This window comes from Fukomys damarensis, unplaced genomic scaffold (genome assembly GCF_012274545.1).
Source record: "Fukomys damarensis isolate Sample0158 unplaced genomic scaffold, DMR_v1.0_HiC HiC_scaffold_18, whole genome shotgun sequence".
Classification (NCBI taxonomy): domain Eukaryota; kingdom Metazoa; phylum Chordata; class Mammalia; order Rodentia; family Bathyergidae; genus Fukomys; species Fukomys damarensis.
The window spans coordinates 17100452-17121516 of record NW_022900930.1 but is presented as its reverse complement, the minus strand read 5'-3'; the positions used below and the strand labels follow the sequence as shown (position 1 = coordinate 17121516).

The window sequence follows — 21065 nt, the reverse complement described above, 5'->3', positions numbered from 1 at the left end:
ATATACACATATATATATATATATTTATCAATATATATTTATATATTGATTTTCTTTTGAACACTAGGATCTTTGTTACAAAAACTCTTTCTAGGAATGTATTGTTTAGCTAATGTACAATGTGGGTCACTAAGTTCTATGGCCCTTACTTTGAGACCCATTACCTTAGTTCTAGCAAGTCTATCACTTAAAGGGGTTTGTGGGGCACTTCAGTACCTTTCTGGGAAAGGTTGTCTTCAGCAACATAGGGATGCCCGAGTTTATCTGACAGGGAGAAGTCTTATTGTCAATCTTTGTCACTCTGATGCATAAGAGCTAACAAGAGTCCTTACTGAAAGACCAGGAGATGTCCTGTGGTGGCACCCTGTTGCTTTAAGTACTTAACACATGCTGCACTGCAATTGCCTGTTTGTCTAAAAGCAGTAGCTACAGCTGCCTTCCTGGTGGGAACATCTACTAAGTCATCCCTCATCCAATCTTTGGGAGTACAGACCCCCTCACCAGGGTCAAGCCATCTCAAAGGCAAAAGGATATCAGTGGATGACCAGGAAGAAACCCTGTGAGCTAAGTGCTATCATTATTTCTATGTTGTTGATAATAAATTGAGGCCAGAGAGGTTAGGAAACTTCCCAAAAGTTACACAGGAAGTCCTAGAGCCACAGGGGAATTGGAAGCTCAGTTTAAACAACTTTCCCAGGTCCACTCAACTAAACGCAGATTTTCTGCCTTGAGCACTTTGTGTTGGTTCCATTAGCATTACACACAAAAAATGTAAGCGGTAAAGTTAAAAAAAAAGTATAATTAAATATCCTTACATACCCTTAGTCAAAATTCATTTCAACAGTTAATTGGTTCGCTTCCACCTCATGCAAGGAACTGAGCCAAGAATTAAGGGAGATAAAGGCTCGTGAGTATCTGCTTGTTCATTTTCAAATGTTGGCAAAGGTCCTGTATTTACTCCAAGTCTTGATTTAAGAATGTGTCAGAAAAGAATCGCTCCGCGATATTCTGGGAATGGAGCCATATGAACAGAGAACAAATTCCGGGAAATAGACATATTGAAGTTGTCACCATTTACATTTTTCAGAAGAAAGAAAAAAATATGCATAAGCATTCGCAGAGAACCAAATATGCAAACTAAAGAACTTCAAAGTAAATATAGATCCAATATTAGAAATTAGGCTGGCATCTCTCAGATATCATTTATTTATCTGTTTATCAGCTACTATCTTTCAATTTGTAAAGAATGATAAAAACAGTGTATGTAAATGAGAAAATGTGTTAATCTCCCTCAGAAAACTTCTCCTCACTTAAAATACACGCAGCCCACCATTCTTGCCACTTTCTGAAGCAGTTCTGGAAGTCCTCATTCATGAGTGTCTTCGTGAGAAAAATGTGGTAAATGATGCTCCCCACTGCCGTCCAATGAGAAAGCAGAAAAATGTGGTAAATGATGCTCCCCACTGCCATCCAATGAGAAAGCAGAAAAATATGGTAAATGATGCTCCCCACTGCCATCCAATGAGAAAGCAGAAAAATATGGTAAATGATGCTCCCCACTGCCATCCAATGAGAAAGCAGAAAAATATGGTAAATGATGCTCCCCACTGCCATCCAATGAGAAAGCAGTCTTGTAAGAATATTTCTTGAATGAATTCAGGACATCGAGGTGTCCCAACAGAGTGACTAAAGGCACTCATAAAAGAGGACTCCAGAACTGCTTCAGGACGTGGCAAGGATGATGGGAAAAGTTCAAAATGAGCAGGGGTATTTTGAGGGGGATTAATGGCAATATGTCTTTTATTGTAAAACTGTTAAAATTTAAACTTTTACTGTATCCTTCAATCACATCTCTTATCTGTGCTCTGTCATCTATTTATTGATCTCTTCTCTGTCTCTACATTTGAGTACTAGCCAAAAAATTAGTTCAAGCTCTTATAATATACAATATTAATATTCCAAAAGCCAGTTATGCTAATGTATGTAAAATGTGACTCAGATCTCTTTAGTACAATGGCTTATGCTGATTCTTCTGCCTTACTGAGAAAGAAGTAACATCAGGCACTCTTTCACTGTCTCACAGTAGATCACATTTGTGGTGGCCCTCTAGCCCTGCCAGCTTCTCTCTCAGTTTTCCAAGTCCTTGGCTCTGACCAGACTCTGAGCATCACGCTAGGATATTTCCCTTCCTCCTCATACCTTTTCATTCTGCAGACATCATCATTTTCTGCCTCTCTGTCCAACACAGCTAGCTTCTTTATCAAGGGAACTGTCTTCCTTCTCAGAGGTATCCTAGATTCTGAAAAAAACGAGGCACGGATATCCCTTTGATATCCAAAACCAAAACCAGGCCTAAAGACCAGAGATTGATCTAACAGAAAGTTTATCAAGACACCTAGAATAATGTCTTAAAATGCATACAGCTCAGGGTGCAACCCATAGGAACTGATAATTGTTACCTTGAGAGCTGCACAATGACAGTGATGGTAGAAAATGGAACAAAGTCCAAGACGCCAAGAGATCCAAGACATTGAGTCAAGCCTACTATGGTATAAAAGTCGTAATATAGAAAAATATGTCACATTGGGGGAAAATCAATCAAAATTGTCTATATATTTTGGTGCAATTTTTAAATGTAAAAATAGACCCACAAGCTGGGCATAGTAGCATACTGGGATGCTGAGGCGGGAAGATTACAAGTTTGAGCACAACCTGGGCAATTTAAGAATTTAGCAGAACCCTGCCTCAAAAAATAAAATAGAGCTGCTCAGATGTAACTCTATGGGAAAGCTCTGGGTTCAATCTTCAGTACTACATTAAAGTTTTTATAAATTTCAAAGATTTTATACCATAAAGTTGACAGTATATCTTGGAATTCTCAGTGGCCACCTTCTTTTTGATTTATAAAGTTTCTAAAATAAATGAGCATGTGTTATTTTATAATAAGAAAAACTGTCATAAAAGCAAAAGAAGTTTAACCACATTCACAACTGCAGAACAGATGCTCTATAAACACGTTATGGATGGCTCATGTGTCTTTTAAATATATGGATGTGACTTTTACATCACATCACCTTTTTAGAATGTCAATTTCCAACAGGCAGGGCCAGCAGGAATTCCTTTGGAGGCTTAAAACATCCAGACTATTGTTTTATCATGGTTCATCAAAATAATGCCCATTTGAATGTAAAAATAATTCGGAATGCAGGCTGACTTTGTTCTCAAACATATTTTTTACATGTGTGGACCTCTCTAGGCCTCGCCATCCCCCTGCAGCTTAGCCTTGGCCCCCGAGGCTCCCAGACCTTAGCGAGCTTTGCTTCTTACTTACTAGCCATTCTAATCTTAGCCCGTAGACTAAGGACAACAGTGCTACTCTGTGGGTAACATAAGGTAAAGATCTCTGCCCTGCTTAGCTGAATGCTCATGGCCATGTATTCCAGGAAGAACAGGGTCCAGCGGAGGAGGGAGGGACAGAGGACAATAGAGCAAGCCTCTGCCACCCCTGCAATGAGAATAAGCTGTGGATTACTAATGAGCAAGCCAACAGCCACAGTGAACACATTATGGCCGAGACAGAATAGTGAATGTAGAGACCATCTGGCCAGGGCCCGTTCACGCAGGGCACTGTAGGGGGGCTGTGGAGGGACGTCCACCAGACCTCCCTCTTAGCGTTTTCATGGCACCTGTTCATACTAAGGGCAGTTCGTGGGCAAATCCGAACAAACATCAGAAACCTAAAGAAACAGACTGCTCTGTTGCCAAGGGTGTTGGGAATTTAGCTCAAGTCTAGCTTACTTTATTAAAAGTTGCAAAGTAAGGCTGCCCTGGTGGAGCACACCTGTAATTCCAGGGCTCTTGCAGGCTGAGAGAGGAAGATTTTGAGTTTGAGCTCAGCCTGAGCAAATTAGTGACTTAGCAAGACTCTGTCTTAAAATAAAACATGAAAAATGGCCAGGGATGTAGCTCGATGCAAAGGTCCAGGCCTAGTCTCAAGTACTACAACAATAATAACAGCAGCACAAACAAAAGCTATAAACTTAAGACAGCCTCTTATGCTCTGTGACTCTAACCTGATCATGTGTAAAATGTAGAGTCCAGGCCAGCTGAGTGGTTCCCCAAGCTCAATGCACACGGCAGCCCCTTCTTCTTGCCCCTACTTTTCACCTCCTCCATCTTAGCACCAGGAGCTGAGGTGATGTCTCTGGAAAGGACAGTCAGCATTTCTAGCTAGTTAAGCATCCACACGAAGCTCTATACTGGGGTCTAGAATGACAGCAATAAAAAAAATGATTTAAGATGTACATGTAACAACTCCCCATCCTAAGTGTATTCATTATGCATTGCAAACACGTACTAATAAAAAAATTTTGTAAAGAAGTGAGGAATCGATCACTCAGCATCTGCCTCCCGCCCTGCACACAGCTGTCTTCTTCCTGCCCTGCCAGCCTTCTGGAACTCACACCCAACCCAAGCGGTCTTATGTTGTTCTGCAATTGTATCTGGGTTTTTTTGTTTTTTTGTTTTTTCCCCTCACTAGTTTATAAGCTGCTCGAGGTTAGAAGCATTTCTGGTTCTCTTTTCGTAAAAGTCTAATATCGTCTTTATATGTAAAGTAGGCAGACAAAATGTTTGGCATGCACTCCACTCAGCTGAACAGCTCTTCAGCTCAAGCTGTGACATGCTTGTTGTGGTCACCCCTCCTGCTCTTGTATGTTTCATTGCTATCATCTTCCTCTTTCCCCAACCGGTGCATCAGCACATGCAATATATTGTGTCCTTCCATGAGCAACCAAGGAAAGTACACGTATGCAGGCACCTTCTCCCACATTCATTTTCGCTGCTCCCCAGGGTCCTACCCCTGGCTTGTCTCCGCTATTCACCCAAGTTCATACCCAAGAATAGTACTGTTATACTTCCTGACCCCAATGTGGCAAACAAGACACCGAATCTCACTTGGGTTTCAAAAGGTAGGGTGGGGTGAGAAGGGCTTTGGGCAGCCAGGATCTGTCAGGGTTGAGCCCAAAAGTCAGTCCAGCCAAGAGTTTGAGCAGGAAGCCACCAAGCAAGTCCAGGTGACAGCACCCTAAGTCCCCAGGGCAGAGCAGACAAGTTGCAAATACCGGACACAAGGTGAGATGGGAGGCTCTTGGCAGACTCCTAGAGCAGCGACTTAGCAACTGTGCACCTGCAGCAGCTGGGTGAGAGAACGGAAGCTTTCAAGGGAACCCAGCGCAGAGCCTAGAGGAAAAACTCTGATTTCTTGGACTGCTGGGGTTTTGTTTGAGGCCGAATATCACGGTGGAGACACATGGCAGAGGAATGTGCTCCACTCTCGGCAGCCGTGGAGCAGAAAGAGAGAAAGGAAAGGGCCAGTCCCCAGTGTCCCCTTCGAGGGCACGCACCCTATGACCTACCTTCCAGGCCGTTATCTCCTGAAAGTTCCACCACCTCCCCAAAATGGTCAAACCTTGGAAACAAGGGACTTTGGGGGGCGTTCGAGATGCACATTACAGTGTGGACAACAACGTGGAGCGTTTGTAGGGAGTGGAGCTGTGAGTCTAAAACACTTTCTTGAAGCAAAATTTCAGAACAACAGCCTATTTCCTTGTGATTTACCTAAGATCCAGTAGTGTGAATAAAAATAGCTCATCATTATTGAGAAAGCCAAGCGCCTTACATGCATGACATCATATTCCATCCTGACAACACAATGAGACTGATTATTACTGTCCCCCACCCACATCCTAAACAGAGCATAGCTGTGCTTTTATGCAACCTGAGCCCTCAGAACATTTTGTACACTGGAGAAGCCGTGTATCCTGCCACTCCCACCAGTCAGTCTCTGGGGATACATACAAGGGCCTCGTGCCCGGTGCCATGAAGTCTGGGAAGACAGAGCTCCACCTTCAGCTCCGGATAGGTGGTTTTTAATTTCTAGGATAAAAACCCACTTGTAGCGTTTGGCTACAGCATGTGTTCCATTTACCACTGCAACCTAGACCCCCCGCTGCTCCTCTAGGTGAGTGTAAAGGCCAGGAAGAGCCTGTCTTCCTTTATTCTGCCCAGCAAATGAGAAACCAGCTTTGCGGGAAAGTGAGTGCCATTGAAAGACACTTGTCTAACAATGTAAATAAACTTAAATGTACTGAACCACATATGTAAAAATGAGTAAAATGGTAAATTTTATGTCCACTTTATCCAAATAAATTCGACTGGGGGGAGAAAGATAACTTCCTCTCCATTTACCACTGTGGCACTTTCCGCAGTATTTACCGAAGTTTGTACAGGCTTTCTCTCAGCAGTGGTAATCTGTTTACAAACTCTTCTTGACATCTGTTTACTTTAAAGTGTCCCCCAGACCACTCCTTGCCCAGGCTTCAGAGCCTGGGGTGATTAGTGGAACCACTGTCTGCTTCCCTGGCCCACCCTCCTCTGTGTTGTCTGTGGGTGGAGGAAGCTCTTGTCAACTCCAGCCAAGCAAAATCCTGGATTCCTTCCCTTCTCACTAGAAGTTATTTATTGTTGTTAGAGGAACCCGCCAGCAGAGAGATCTCCTACAGCCCACCCACTCCTCCCAACTTCTAGTTCTTGACTGAAAAATGCCAACATCCCAACAGACACTACAGAAACATCCTGAAAGACAATCCCTGGATCCTGGTTTTCCAGGGAGCAGGACCACATCGGCCTAGCTTGTTTTCACTGCTGGGAAGTTTCTAACAACCATGCTGAAAGCTGTAGCACTGCCTTGGTTCTACCAGCACCGATTTATTGAAGCCAAATGGGCAGGCCATTGGGTCTAAATTCCTTATTTTCTTCCCTAGTTCATTGTGCCAAGAATTCTCCTGCTGTCCTACGGAAGTGTGTGAGGATGAGATCAAAGAAGTGAAATACGTCCAAAGATGACGGAAATGGATTATGTCGGTGCCCCAGCAGATGATCAGGTGACCTAGAATAGTCGTATACTAGCGTGTTTCATGTTAGCAAAATGAAAAAACTTTTTAAATTCTTGCAAAGAAGCACTACGCCAAGAATATGTCTCTAGATCCCAATTTGAGGAAGACAAGTCTGGAGTGCAAGGGAGCAGAGCAGGCAGGTATCCAGGCCTGGAAAGAGACATTATCTTTTCCTAGAGGTAATGACATGTACTCACCCTCAAGCTGTGGCTTATATACCTCTATATTTTCTGTGTACATATACTTATCAAGGCTTCCACCCACAGCTCAGGATTGCCCTGGACTCACTAAACTGCTCAACATGGCTAACCAGGTACTCCACAGTCTGCGTACTGCTTTTCTCCCTCCACCCTTTCTCTTTTCAGGTAAACTTTCCTCTCCCTTGCCTTTAGCCTTTGCCACACATCCTCAGTGTTCCAGGCACTATATTTTTTCTTCTCACCTCTAGGTGTTTCCTTCATGCTGTTTCCTCCTGGAATTTTCTTACCTTCTTCTACGCCAGAAGTTACCTCTCAACCTTTGGATATGATCTTGAATTTTCTCCTCTCTGACTGAACTTTTGTTGACGAGGCATACACCCAGCAATACTAAAGTTGCTTGTTTAATAGTCCTTTCCTGTAAGGGTAAAAGCTTCATGGATGCACAGTTCTGTCTGTTTCATTCACCCTCACATTAGCATTTACCTAGCACAGGACCTTGCACGTAATGAATGCTTCAAGAAAAGATTGTTGAAAGAAGGGGAAAAGTAAAGAAATAGAGCAACCACTGTCCAAAGTATCTTTGATGTTTCTAATCTCAAAGAGAGGAGATGTCCGTGTGATCGAGGGTAGACTCTGCATGTAACTGAGATCCGATCAGTTTCAGCACCTGAATATACAGAACCTTTAACATGTTACTGCTACCCCTTGAGGGACCAACCGAACTGTTCAAAGTAGCCAGAGAGGGCTCAGAGGTAGGCATGAATGTACTCATCTGGATACATAAATTTACATCGGCCCACGCTTTTTGTGTTTTGTTTTGTTTTGTTTTTTTGGTAAATGAAATGTCTTGTCATTTAAACTGTAACTTGAAACAATAACCACAGCACAGCTAACAGAGTGCAAGAAGCGCTGTCCCAAGGGCAGTTCCCGCTTGAGAACCCGTACTTGAGAAGGGAGACAAGCTTAACACAGCTGGAGCCTGCCACCTAGTGGGACTTCTAACGATGACATGGTTTTGTCCATGTATCGATTCTAAACTGTTCTCAGAAAGAAATCCACACCCTGGATATATATATATATATACATACACTTTTCATTTCTGCTTTGAACCTTAAGTTTGAAATTGTATTTATTTAGCTATGGTCCAAACTGAAAAATAAACAATAAATCTGTTTCCTGAAGTTACCTCTCTCAAGCCAATCGTGACCTTGGGTCTAAATTGATCCCACTGGCCATAATATCAGAGCCCTGCAGTAGGACAGTTTCACCTTAGGCACTAGGGGGCTGAGTTCTAGGGTGTACATTGTCATTCAGCACCTCGGCACCCTGAACTATTCAGCTACCCATTGTGACTCTCGGTTTCCTTATCTGAGTTAACTACTGGAGGTTGGGGAAGAGAGAACAGTGGTCAAAGGGTACAAAGTTACACATAGAAGGAATAAGTTCTGGTGTTCTGCTGCACAGTAGGGTGCAACATTTGTATTAGATATTTCATTGTAGGTAGAAGAGGGGATTTTGAATGTTCTCACCATAAAAAAGTGAAAACATATGAGGTGATAGATAAGTAACTATATTATTTGATTATTGTGTAATGATAATGCATAATTACTGGATGTATAAAAACATTCTGTTGTACCCCATAAATATGCACAACTCTTATGCAATAATTAAAAAGAAAAGGAGAACAAAAGTTGTTGGGAAGTAAGCCAGAGGTGGTTTACAGTCAAGCCCCTGTCATCATGTGACATGTAATGAAAGAAGCTCATGGAACCTTATTCTGCTTAAGCTCCCTTTTTTCCTTTGTTTCTGGAGTAAGATGGAATCTCAGTGTTGTTTTAATTTGCATTTCTCCAATAGGCAGTGGTATTATCTTTTGCTCGGAAGCATCATTTCATGTATTTATTGGCCATTTGTATTTCTTCTGAGAAATGTTTATTTTAGTTGCCCAGTTTTTTTATTGGGTCTCTTATTTTTGGGGAGGTCTAATTATTTTAGTTCTTTATATAGTCTAGATATTAGTGCTCTTGGAAATAGCTGGCAAAACCTTTTTCCCATTCTGTCAGTTGTCTTCTGAGCTCTGTTGGCTGTTTTTTCTGCTGTGCAGAAGCTTTTTAATTAGATATTATCCCATTTGTTCATTCATAGCACTATTTCCCGTGAATCAGGGTTCCATTTAGAAAATCATTGCCTATATCTATGACTTCAAGAACTTTATCTATTTTAACTTCTTGTGGGTTAATTATTCCTATTTGAACATTTAGTTCTTTGATCCACTTAGATTTGACTTTGGTACACAGTGAGAGACCTGAATGGAGATTCAATCTTCTGTGTATGGATAGTCAGTCTTCCCAACACCATTAAAGACATTATCTCTCCTCTGGTGTGTTTTTGGCCCCTTTATCCAACACCAAATAATTAAACATGCTGGAGGTTGTTTCTGCATCCTCTGTTCTGTTCCAATGACGCTCCTGCCTGTTTTTGTTCCAGTAGCAAGCTGTTTTTAATCACTGTGGCTTTGTAATAGACCTTCAAATCCAGGATCATGATGCCTCTTTCTTTTCTTTTGTTATCCAGGATTGCTCTTGCTGTTCTGCATCTCTTCTGTTTAATGTAAGATTTGTAAGATTGTTTTCTCAAGTTCAGTAAAGAATGCAACTGGTATTTTTACTGAGGTTGCATTTAATCTGTGTATCAATTTTTGAAGTATAATCATTTTGACTGTATTTCCTCTGCCTATCCAGGAACAGGAAATATCTTTCCATTTTCTGATGCCCTCTTTAATTTTTTTCAATATGCCATAATTTTTATTATAGATGTGTTTCACTTTCTTCATTAGGTTAATTCCCAGTATTTAAATTTTTCTTGGTGCTATTGCAAATAGTATTTTTTTCCTAATTTTTTTTCTCAGTGGGTTCATTATTAGCACACAGGAACATTATTGATTTTTGTGTTGATTTTTATTTTTATTAAGTTTATTGGTACATTTTAGGTATACAAAATGATGACATTCATCATTGGAAATTTTTACCTTTACATGATATATCTTGCTTCTTATTTTTCACCATTTCCCTGCCCTCCCTTCAACCTCTCTACCCTACCCTATTTACAAAAACTTTGTTTCCATTTTTTCCTTTTCTCATACTTTTCCTTTCCCCTACTCCTCCCACTTCCTCCACCCCTTTAGACTTTTTCTTCCTGCTTCACATTATCTATTATATATTTGATCCTTATTTATACTTTCAATTTCTCACACCAGAGAAACTATTCAGTATTTACACATGCCTGTCCTATGTATTTCACTGAAGAGTATGGCCTCAATGTGCATCCATTTGGCTATACATGACTCTTAATTTCTCATTCTTTAGGGCCGAGAAGTACACTCCATTAAAAAAAAAAAAAAAAAAAAAAAAAACTGGCATCTTCTTTATCCAGACTCCAGTTGATGGGCACTTGGGTTGTTTCCAAGTTTTAGCTATTATGAACTGTGCCACTATAGACATGGATTCACATACATCACTGTGATATGATTCTTTTAATTCTTTTGAATAGATACCCAGCAGAGGCACAGCTGGGTCAAATGGGACCTCTAATCCTAATTCTTTGAGGTATCTCCACAGTGATTTCCACAGTGGCTGCACCAGTCTGCACTCCCACCAACAATGGAAAAGGGTTTTCTCTCCACACCCCCGCCAGCATTTGTTATTGGTTGACTTTTTTTTGGGGGGGGTACCAGGGATTGAACTCAGGACCTTGCACTGCAAGGCAGGCATGGTGCCACTGAGCTAAATCCCCAGCCAGTTGACTTGATTGAAGCCATTCTTTCTGGAGTGAGATGGAATTGGGCATTGTTTTCATCTGCATCTCTCAAATGACCAGTGATGCTGAACATTTTTCATATATTTGCTGCTTTTGCTTATTTGTCTGAGAAATGTCTGTTCATTTCAGATGCCCATTTTTGGATTGGGTCATTAAATTTGGGAGGTCTGATTTTTAAAAGTTATTTATATATTCTTATATATTCTAGATAGTTCTTTGTCTGAGGAACAGCTGATAAAAAGTCTTTCCCACGCTGTATGTTGTCTTTTAGCTCTGTTGGTGGTTTCTCTTGCAGTGAAGAAGCTTTTTAATAGGATGCTATCCCAGTTGTTGATTCTCTGTGGTAGTTCCTATGCTACTAAGGTTTTGTTCATAAAGTCTTTTCCTATGTCAGTGTCTTCAAGAGGTCTACCTAACCTATCTTCCAGCAAATTTTTAGTGTTTCCATGTTAATATTTAGATCTTTAATCCACTTCAATTTTAGTTTACTGCATGGTGAAACACGTGGGTCTAGTTTTAATCTGAGGCAGGTTAAAATCCAGTTTTTCCAGCACAATTTATTAAAGAGGCTATCTTTCCCCCAGTGAGGGTGGTTTGGCTCTTTTGTCGAAGATGAAGTGGCTGAGTATGTCTGGAGTTATGTCTGGATTTGTCTCTGCATCTTCTAATCTATTCCACTGATCCTTGGGTTTCTTTGCCAGTACCATGCTGTTTTTATCACAGTGGCTTTGTAGTATAGTTTCAAAGTGGGGATTGTGATAACCCCTGTCATGTCTCTGTTGCCTAGAATTGCTTTTGCTATTCTAGGTCTCTTCTGGTTCCAAATGAATTTTTGGATTGTTTTCTCTTGTGTGTTGATTTTTATATCCGACTACACTATTGAGTTTGGTTACAGTATTAATCCTAACAGTCTTTTGGTAGATTTCTGGGGGGTCTTCTATGAAGAGGATTGTGTCATTTGCAAAGAATGATAGTTTGAATTCTTCCTTTCCTATACATACTCTTTTTATTTCTTTTTCTTGCCTAATTGCCCTTGCTAAGGTTTTGAGTACTCTGTTGATTATGAGTGGTGTTAGTGAAGTTCTTGTCATGTTCCTGAATTGGGGGGAAATCTTTCCATTTTTCCCCACTTAATATAATGTTGGCAGCAGGTTTTTCATAAATGAATTATTTTTATCAGATTGTGATAAGGTCCTTTTATATCTATTTTCTTCAGTGTTTTTATCATAAAAGGATGTTGGCCTCTGTCAAAGCCTTTTTCTGTGTCTATTGAAATGATCATGTGATTTTTGTCCTTCTGTTTACGTGATGTATTACATTTATTGATTTGCATAAGTTGAAACATCCTTGCATCCCTGGGAGATGTAGAGCAACACACTTTATGAAAGTTCAGAAAATTGAATGTTTCTTTTAGTGTTAGAGCACACAAGTATAGCAAGTGATTTATAAACAAAAATGCTTCTAATTGCACTACTTATGATAGTAAAACTTCTCAAACAGTCACAAACTGGGAACCAGTTGAAACAATTCTATATGAAATTATTGGAATTTTATAATGTTATTAAAATGATAAACTATAAATAGATTTATCTAAAATTCTATATGTAATTACTTTTTTTTTTTATACTGGGGATCGAACGCGGGCCCTTACATTTGAGAGGCAGGCGCCAGAACCACTGAGCTAAAACCCCAGCCCTATATGCAATTACTGTTGGTTAAAATACATATTTATGTACCTAAGTATAGGTTTAAAAGCTCTTTTTCTCAAATCCCAGACTCATAGTTGAGAGGATCCTTAAAAGACCATCTTGTTTCAGAAACTAAGATACTGGGAAAAACACCAGTGTGAAAATCAATAGGCACTGAGGGACTCTTGTATCTTCTAGTCCTAAAGAGATCATATTGTGGTGACATTAATTTATCTTCTTGTTATCCAAGTTTGAATTACCAAAAAGTGCTATTTTTCAATGAATATAGTCAAATACATTCATTTGTTCATTCATTCATTCAAGTATTTAACAAGTGACAATAACAGCCCCAGAATTTTGGGACAAGTAAACGTAGGTGGCATTTTTCTCCACTTGGACCCTGCTGTTTCACTTATCTGGGGCTCCATGAGTTAAGTAGACACCTTTCTTTTTCATACATTACTCCTTCTCTGGGCCTGCTTTCATAGAATAGTGACAAACAAGAACTCATAACTCAGTGAGAAAAGAGCACGTAGAAAACAAATCTGGGTGAAGGTGCCAGCAAGTGACCCTAGTTACCAAAAGCTGCCTTACTGGTTAACACTGCCCAGCTCTGTTGGAAGCATCAGGGAGGTTCCAGTCCCACAGCTGTCATAATGATGGAAAGAACTAATCCTACAGCAAAAGAAAACACAGAATGAATACTTTCTGCATGGTCCAAAGTTACCACGTTCTGGGAACAATGTCAAGAGTCTATTTCTTGAATCTCTGGTGTCAAAGAAATCTTTTTTTTTTTTTTTTTTTTTTTTTGGTGGTTGAGTTAAGATTAGATATTTTTCACATTTTTTACATGTTTTATGAGCTCTTTGGGGACACACATTTGTCTTTAGCTTCTCATAAGTCCCCTACTATGCTTTGCATAAATGTTATTTAATATTAAAAAGTCCAAAAGAGCTTCAGCTCTCGGACATTCCTCTTTAAATATAATCACACTTGCTTCACTTTGAGTCCTTAAATGTTTTCAAACATATTTCAACATGTAGTTTAGATATAATTTTGAAAATACTAAATCTTCAAGCACCAAATCCTATAGGTTTGTGATATTTTGTATAAGTCAAAGATTCAATATTCAAAGTAATTTATCTAAATTCTGGTTTTACAAATTGTGTATGCCTGAGTTTGGTAAATTAGGTTATTTAAAATATGTACAATAAACCTGATGTTTGGGTTTATATCCAACAGAACTACAAACAGGACCTCAGAAGACACGTGAGTACATTCAGGTTCACTGTAGCACTGCTCATAATAGTCAAAATGTGGAAGCAATTTAAATAGCTGAATCCCAGGCACTACACAAAACAAAACAAACAGAAAAGCCCTGTCATGTTGCAGTATAGATAAACCCTGAAGAATGAACCCTGAGCACATTATACTCTGTGACATAAGCCAACCACAAAGACAAACAGTGTAAGACTCCACTTATTTGAGGAAGCTGCAGTAGTCAAACTCCTGGACACAGAGTAGCACGTTGATTGCCAGGGGCTAGGTATGAGGTGCGAGAAATGAGTCGCTCAGCGGGTACAGGGTTTCAATCATGCGAGATGAAAACGTTCAAGAGATGAGCTCTACAACATGTGCCTATAGGTAGTTACTAATACTGTTCTTTTCACTTAAGAACTGTTAAGAGAGGCTGGAGTACAGCACTTTGTCCAGCGAGGGTGAGGCCCCAGGTTCTACCTGTAACATCACAGGAAAAAACAAAAAAACTAAGAAGGTAAATCGAGATGCTTTTAACACACACTTGTATACAAGTACGTGTATATATACAGCACTGGTAAATCCCTTCAAATTTGCTTCCACAAGAATATGCATGCATTCCTCCACACACACACAGGCATGCTCCACCACACCTGGCTCATAGTTTTCTTCTGCCTCCTCTTTTCCCTCTCTTGCCCCTCCCTCTTCTTGAGACAGGGTCTTGCTGTGTAGTACTGGCTGGCCTTGAGCTTGCAGCGATCCTCCTGACTCGACCTCCTGAGTGCTGAGATTACTGGCATGCACCATCATGCCCAGCTCTACATAGTTTTCATAAGCATCATTTTAACCACTTTTTCTATCACCAGCATCCTGAAGGAGCGTGTGCGTGTGTGTGTGTGTGTGTGATCCTAGGGACTGAACTCACGGCCTTTTCACTTTTCACTGCATTTCCAGCCATTTCTTTATTTCTTATTTTGAAATAGGGTCTTGCTAAGTTGCCAAGTTGCCCAGGCTGGCCTTGAATTTGTTTCTCCTGCCTCAGCCTCTCAGTGGGCTAGGATTACAGGGATGCATCACTACACCCAGCAAAGTACTGGTTTAAACATGAGAAATCTTTGGTCTTCTTACCAATGAGGCCTTATTTATTCACAAAAATAAAAATAATCAGAAGCAGGTGGAAAGGTAAAAAGTAATTAAAGTACGTCTCTGATTAATTTCCTCACAGGGATCTCACCAGAGCATTTCAGTTTATGATTACTTAAAAACTAGCACAAAACATCAAGTACATGATTTTTCACTGAATAATATTTTTAGTATCCATTCCTGGGCATTACAATTTCCTATAAAATTTTAGTTTCCGATAAAATTTTATTCTTGTCATGTAGTATCTTATAAAATTTCATTCTTTCAAACACTCTTGGTAAGATCTGCAACAACTTTTTAATCACGTCAAGACATAACGTCTACGGCTTTTTGTTCTTTAAGCTTCCATTTTTAGCACCTTTTAGGGTGAAGTGGTAGTTGTCAGAAACTACACACTACTGAAGGAGAGAACAAAAGCAAACCTCTGACCCATACCATTAGAAAAGGAAACACGCTTACCTGAGGCGGGAGTCCTTAAAAGCGTCAAGATAGGCAGGGTAGCTCCATCCAATCTTACTTCCTTTACATCGAAGCTCTACCGTCTGCCCCGCCGCCAGACTCAGGGTAGCAGCAGGTTTCTGGAAGCGCCCTTGGTCTGTCACTTGCACCATGATGGACTGACTCTTGGATGTTGAATCAGCCGCATCCCTGTCTTTTATTTTAGGAACTTTGGGTTTCACCTTTTTGTTGGTCGGTTTGATTCTATTCTCTCCTTGCTCCTTTGGATGCTTGTTTTTGGGAGGGTGTTGGCCAGCAACTGTACAAATGGGAGGGAACAGTGGTGACCGATCGTCGTGGCATTCCCAGAGTACGTGAAACCCAGAGCTGAGAGCCTTCTGACACTGCCCACTCAGGTCACAATTATTTTCAGTAATAATCATATCACAACCATGGTGTTCTTGATCCATACTTTAGTTTTGAAACAACAAGTAAAAGGACTACACTTCAGCTTCCCAGGCATTATTCAGATTTGGTGAATTACGTCTGAACTAACATCTGCCCTTACAAAACATACCATTCCTCGCAGTCCACAGTCTGACTCACAGTCATGGTCACACAGGAGGGCAGGACTGAAGCCCCTCAGTCTGCTTTTGACCTTATCCATCCTGCGTTTTCATTGCTCACTTTGAATCTACTAGTTAAATGTGGAAATATGTATCTTTACACGACTAGGCACACAAAGGACACCAGAAACGTGCTCAAAAGATTTTGAGCCATCATGAACTCTCAAAACGAAAGTGTAGGGTGGAATCCATGTTTGCCAGGGGCGGACAGGGTCCATGTAGAATGTAAGGGTTTTATGTTTTGGGGTGGGGGTTGGTACTTGGGATCGAACTCAGGTCCTTGTGCTTGGGAGGCAGGCGCCTGAGCCACTGAGTTAAATCCCCAGCCTGTAAGATTTATTAAAGAATAGACCCTAAAGGTGTGCTAATTGAAAGCTTACCTACAAGTCATCAAAACTCAAGGCATGGTGCCACTGAGCTACACTCTCGGACCAAAACTGATCCATGTTTTTGATAGTACTGGCATTAAGTTAATCAGCCTAAAGACTTGGGGGTGTAATTCAGTGGGAAAATATGGGTTCAAGCCCCCCACAACACACAAACATATAAGCCCAGTGACCCTACAGATACCTAGTGTCCTGGGAAAAAGTGACTCCTGAATACCCCGTCAAACTTTTAAAATGAATATGACTTTGGCTTAAGCAAATTAGTTCTATCTACCAAATATTTTTGACTTCCGGTTCCAGCTTGCCACTTACTAGCTGTGTGGCCCTGGAGAGTTACCTGCCCTCTTTGTCTGAGGCTCCTCATCTGTAAACTGAGGATAAAATTAATAACAACTATCGCATAGATTGTTGTACAAATTAAATGAGTTAACATGTTTACAATGCTGAGAATAGTGTCAGACTCATAATAAATGCTAGTTAAGTACAACTTGTTTTGTGGTTATCTCATGTGACTCCATGAAAAACTGGTGGTAGAAGCAAAGTACTATAGCTTATTCTTCCATTTACAGATGCCAAATAGTTCATCCCAGTTCATCAAGAAGGGAGTAAAAATGGCGTCAATTCACCAATCAAAAGAAATAGGCTGGTAGAATGGATTAAGAAGCAAAATCCAACAATATGCTGTGTACAAGAAACCCAATTAATCCACAAAGAAATTCATAGTCTGAGACTAAAAGGATGGATAACAGTAGGTAGAACTCTCAAAGACATTGGCATAGGAGAAGACTTAATGAAAAAATCCTCAGCAGCACAAGAAATTGCACAAAGAATCAACAACTGGGATCTCATTGTATTAAAAATTTTTTGCAACACAAGAGAAACCACCAACAGAGCTAAGAGACAACCTACAATGTGGGGAAAAAAATTTACCAGCTTCTCCCCAGATAAAGGACTACTAGCTAAAATATATAAAGAATTTAAAAAAATCAGTTCCCCCACATACAAAGACCAGATCCAAAAATGGGCATCTGAAATGAACAATTTCTCAAAGAAGTAAAAGCAGCAAATAAATACATGAAAAAATGTTCAACATCACTGGTCATTCAAAAGATGCAGATGAAAATAACACTGAGATTCCACCTTACCCCAGAAAGAATGGCCGCTATCAAGAAATCAACCAATAATAAATTCTGGTGGGGTTGTGGAGAGAAGGGAACTCTTCTTCATTGTTGGTGGGAGTGCAGACTGGTGCAACCACTGTGGAAATCAATACGGAGATGACTAGGATTGGAGGTCCCATTTCACCCAGCTATTCCTCTGCTGGGTATCTTCCCAAAAGAATTAAAAGAATCACATCACAGTGATGTATGTGAATCCATGTCTATAGTGGCACAGTTCGTAATAGCTAAAACTTGGAAACAACCCAAGTGCCCATCAATCGGAGTCTGGATAAAGAAGATGTGTGTTTTTTTTAATATATAAAATTAAGTACTACTCATCCATAAAGAATGAGAAATGAGACATTTATAGCTAAATGGATGTATATGGAGGCCATATTCTTAAGTGAAATAAATAGGACACACATGTGTAAATACTCAATAGTTTCTCTGGTGTGAAAAACTAAAAGTGTAAATAAAGTTCAAATGGTATAATTGGGAGTGTGAAATAGGAAGGAAATGGCTAAAGGGGAAGTGGAAGGGGAGGGGAAAGGAAATAAGGGAAAAGAAAAAAATGTGAAAAACTTAAAATGAAGTCTTTGTAAATAGGGGAGGGTGAAGGGAGGGCAGGGACAAGGGGAAAAAATGAGAATCAAGGTCTGTCATGTAAGGGTACAAGATCCCAGTGATGACTGTAACTGTATTTTTTACTTTAAATGTACCAATGAACTTAATGGGGGTTAAAAAAAGAAAGAAGGCAGTAAAAAAGTCAGATCCTGTGACTTAAGTCTAGCGCTTTCCTTAGTTCACGCCATCATTCACTTAAATATTAAAATATATTTTCACACATCTCAGACACAATCTCATTGTCTGAATGAGTTTTTTGTTCCATCGCCCAGCCCTTAAGAACACATTCCAAGCAAAACAGAACTTGGCACTGGGGACAGCAGCACGAGGCCCAGAGATGCTTTTCTAAGGCATATATTAGCTTCCCTACATGGGAGAGGCTGTCCAAAGATCCCACGGACAAAACAAGAGGCAGCTGGGAAAGCACAGGTATCATTTAGCACCAAGTCAGGATTGCAGTCAGACTTCATTCATTTGAAATTACCTGGCTATTAACCTCTCTCATTCCGTGGAACTGGGTTGGAGGAGAAAACAGTCTTTTAAAGTCATTATATCAAAGAGCTGTAGCTGTTTGCTCTTTCCTTCCGGATGGGCAGTTAAGGGAAAGGCTACACCTGAGGGCAGCACAAGAAACTTTCTGAATAGTTCAGAAGTTTCCCCCAGGATAGACCAGAGACTCCACTTTCCCTTTTCCATTCTTCCACAAAGTCCCCACGCAGAACACAGACAAAGAAGATAAAAAGGTAGAAAGATCAGACTCTTTCCATTCCCTACTTCCCTTGAAAAATCCCACTTCAGAAAACCACTTTTTTTTTTTTTTTTTGGTACCGGGGATTGAACTTGGGTCTTTGCGCTTGCAAGGCAGGCCACCGAACCACTGAGCTAAAGCCCCGGCCCTAGAAAACCACTTCTTAAAGTATCATTTTCACAAGATAGCAGAGAAACAGCTACTTCTATTCCAGGATAGAATTCCAAGCATTTCCCAGAACATCTAGAACACAGCTGAAGGCTCTTCCTAAACACCTTTCGGCTCCCCGGACATCGTGCTGTCTTGGACACCTTCAGACAATCCCAAAGCCTCTCCGGCAGCTCTCCATCCTCTTTCTTTCCTTCCAGGCCTGAGTCGTAGGCTCAGTCTTAATAACTTCTAACACTCACTCCCTCTCTGGTACCTCACGCTGCTCTGAATGGCTCTAGCCATGTTTGCAAGCTGAAAGCAGCCCTCACTTCACCTGGACTTGGCCTCTGATCTCCAGATCTGAATATTCCATTGCGCCACTGCAGGCCCAGCAGGAGTCTCACATTTTATGTGTCCCAAACTGACCTCTGGATGCCCCTGCAGACCCGCTCCTTCCCCAGGGCTCCCTTTATCAGTAATCACAACTCTACTCACCTCCTTGCTCAGGAAAGAAACCACGCCTCACTCAATCCTTTGCTTTTTCTCCTAAGCCACACCCCATTCAGCAGCAAATCTCTTTGGCTCCAATTTAAAATAATCCGAACCCACGCTTGTTTCCTTGCATCCACTGCCACCACTCCGGACCAAGCTACTTTTCACCCAGACTATTAAACCACATAGTAGGCAGGTTCCTGGCTGCCACCCTAGCACCCTAAACTTTGAAAATGTAAGTCAGCTCATGGGCACCTCTCTGCTCAGAACCCACTACAACGTTCATCCAACTGAAAAGAAAGCACTAAGGCTTTGCCACCTCCTGCCTCACAATTAAGCGTCCTCCCACCCTGACCACCTAGCCCACCTAGGCACCGCTCCACTCCTTGTGCCCTTGGCCTGAGCGGGCTTCTCCAATATCTGCAGGGGTTGCTCTCTCACCTCAGGCAGCCTCCGACTCTCCATGCAAACCACACCTTCACTCCCCTCTCAAGTCTCTCTCTGGATTATCAATTGATAATATCAAAGAGATAAGCTGCAGTCCTAACCCTGGTACCTGTGAGTGGGACTTCATTTGGAACAGTGTCTTTTCTTTACAGACATAATCAAGTTGAGGGGAGGTCATCAGGATTCGCTCTGATCCAAAATGACTGATGTCTTCTTTAGAAAAGAGAAGGGACACACACTGATGTCTTTATAAAAGAGAAGAGAATGCCACACAAAGACTGCGACACATGGAGAGATGACCCCCAAGTGGCCACAGGAACAGAAGCTGGAGTGATGGAAGCTGGAAGCTGAGAGCGCCAGGCGTTGTTGGGCACCAGCCAGCAGCTAGGAAGAGGCGGGGAAGGGTTCTACCTGGAGCTGCAAAGGCAGCAAGGTCCTGCTGATGCTTTGATTTTGGATTCTGGACTCCAGAACTGTGAGGAGTAAACTCCTTTTGTTTCAAGCCTCCTGGCTCATGGTACAGGTGAAACATCCCTAATCTGAAAATCCCAAAACCAAAACGCTCCCAAATGTGAAGCTCTTTGAGCCCCGCACGATACCACAAGTGGAAAATTCCACACCTGACCTCATGTCACAAGCAAAACGCAAGCGCACTAAACATATTATACAAAATTACCTTAAGGTTATGTGCATAAAATATAAATGCAGCATAAATGATTTTCATGTTTAGACTTGGGTCCCCTTCCCAAGACATCAGATTTTGTATGTGCAAATATTCCAATATCTGCAACACTTCTGTCCCCAGAATTTCAGATAACAGATATTCAATCTGCTTTGTTACAGCAGTCCGAGGAGATTAATACACCTCCAATTAATGATTTTATGTGACTCGTTCCTTCTAGAAATTTTATCTTGTTTGTTATCTGTCTTCTCC

At 41.0% G+C, this 21065-nt stretch overlaps 1 protein-coding gene and 1 long non-coding RNA gene across 2 annotated transcripts in view; both read right to left on the bottom strand.

Moving 5' to 3' along the window:
• Positions 1 to 5492, bottom strand: part of LOC104860543 — a 6497-nt gene extending 1005 nt beyond the window's left edge. Inside the window, exons 1-2 of the long non-coding RNA XR_004517861.1 lie at positions 5418 to 5492; positions 2200 to 2299 (exon numbers count right to left, since the gene is read on the bottom strand). This is a non-coding gene — a long non-coding RNA (uncharacterized LOC104860543). The remainder of the gene's footprint in view (positions 1 to 2199; positions 2300 to 5417) is intronic.
• Positions 1 to 20149, bottom strand: part of Pdgfrl (platelet derived growth factor receptor like) — a 39311-nt gene extending 19162 nt beyond the window's left edge. Inside the window, exons 1-3 of the mRNA XM_010621801.2 lie at positions 20052 to 20149; positions 19527 to 19591; positions 15520 to 15817 (exon numbers count right to left, since the gene is read on the bottom strand). Of these exons, the coding sequence (XP_010620103.1) occupies positions 15520 to 15817; positions 19527 to 19591; positions 20052 to 20149 (461 nt within the window). The remainder of the gene's footprint in view (positions 1 to 15519; positions 15818 to 19526; positions 19592 to 20051) is intronic.
• Positions 20150 to 21065: the final 916 nt, after the last annotated feature.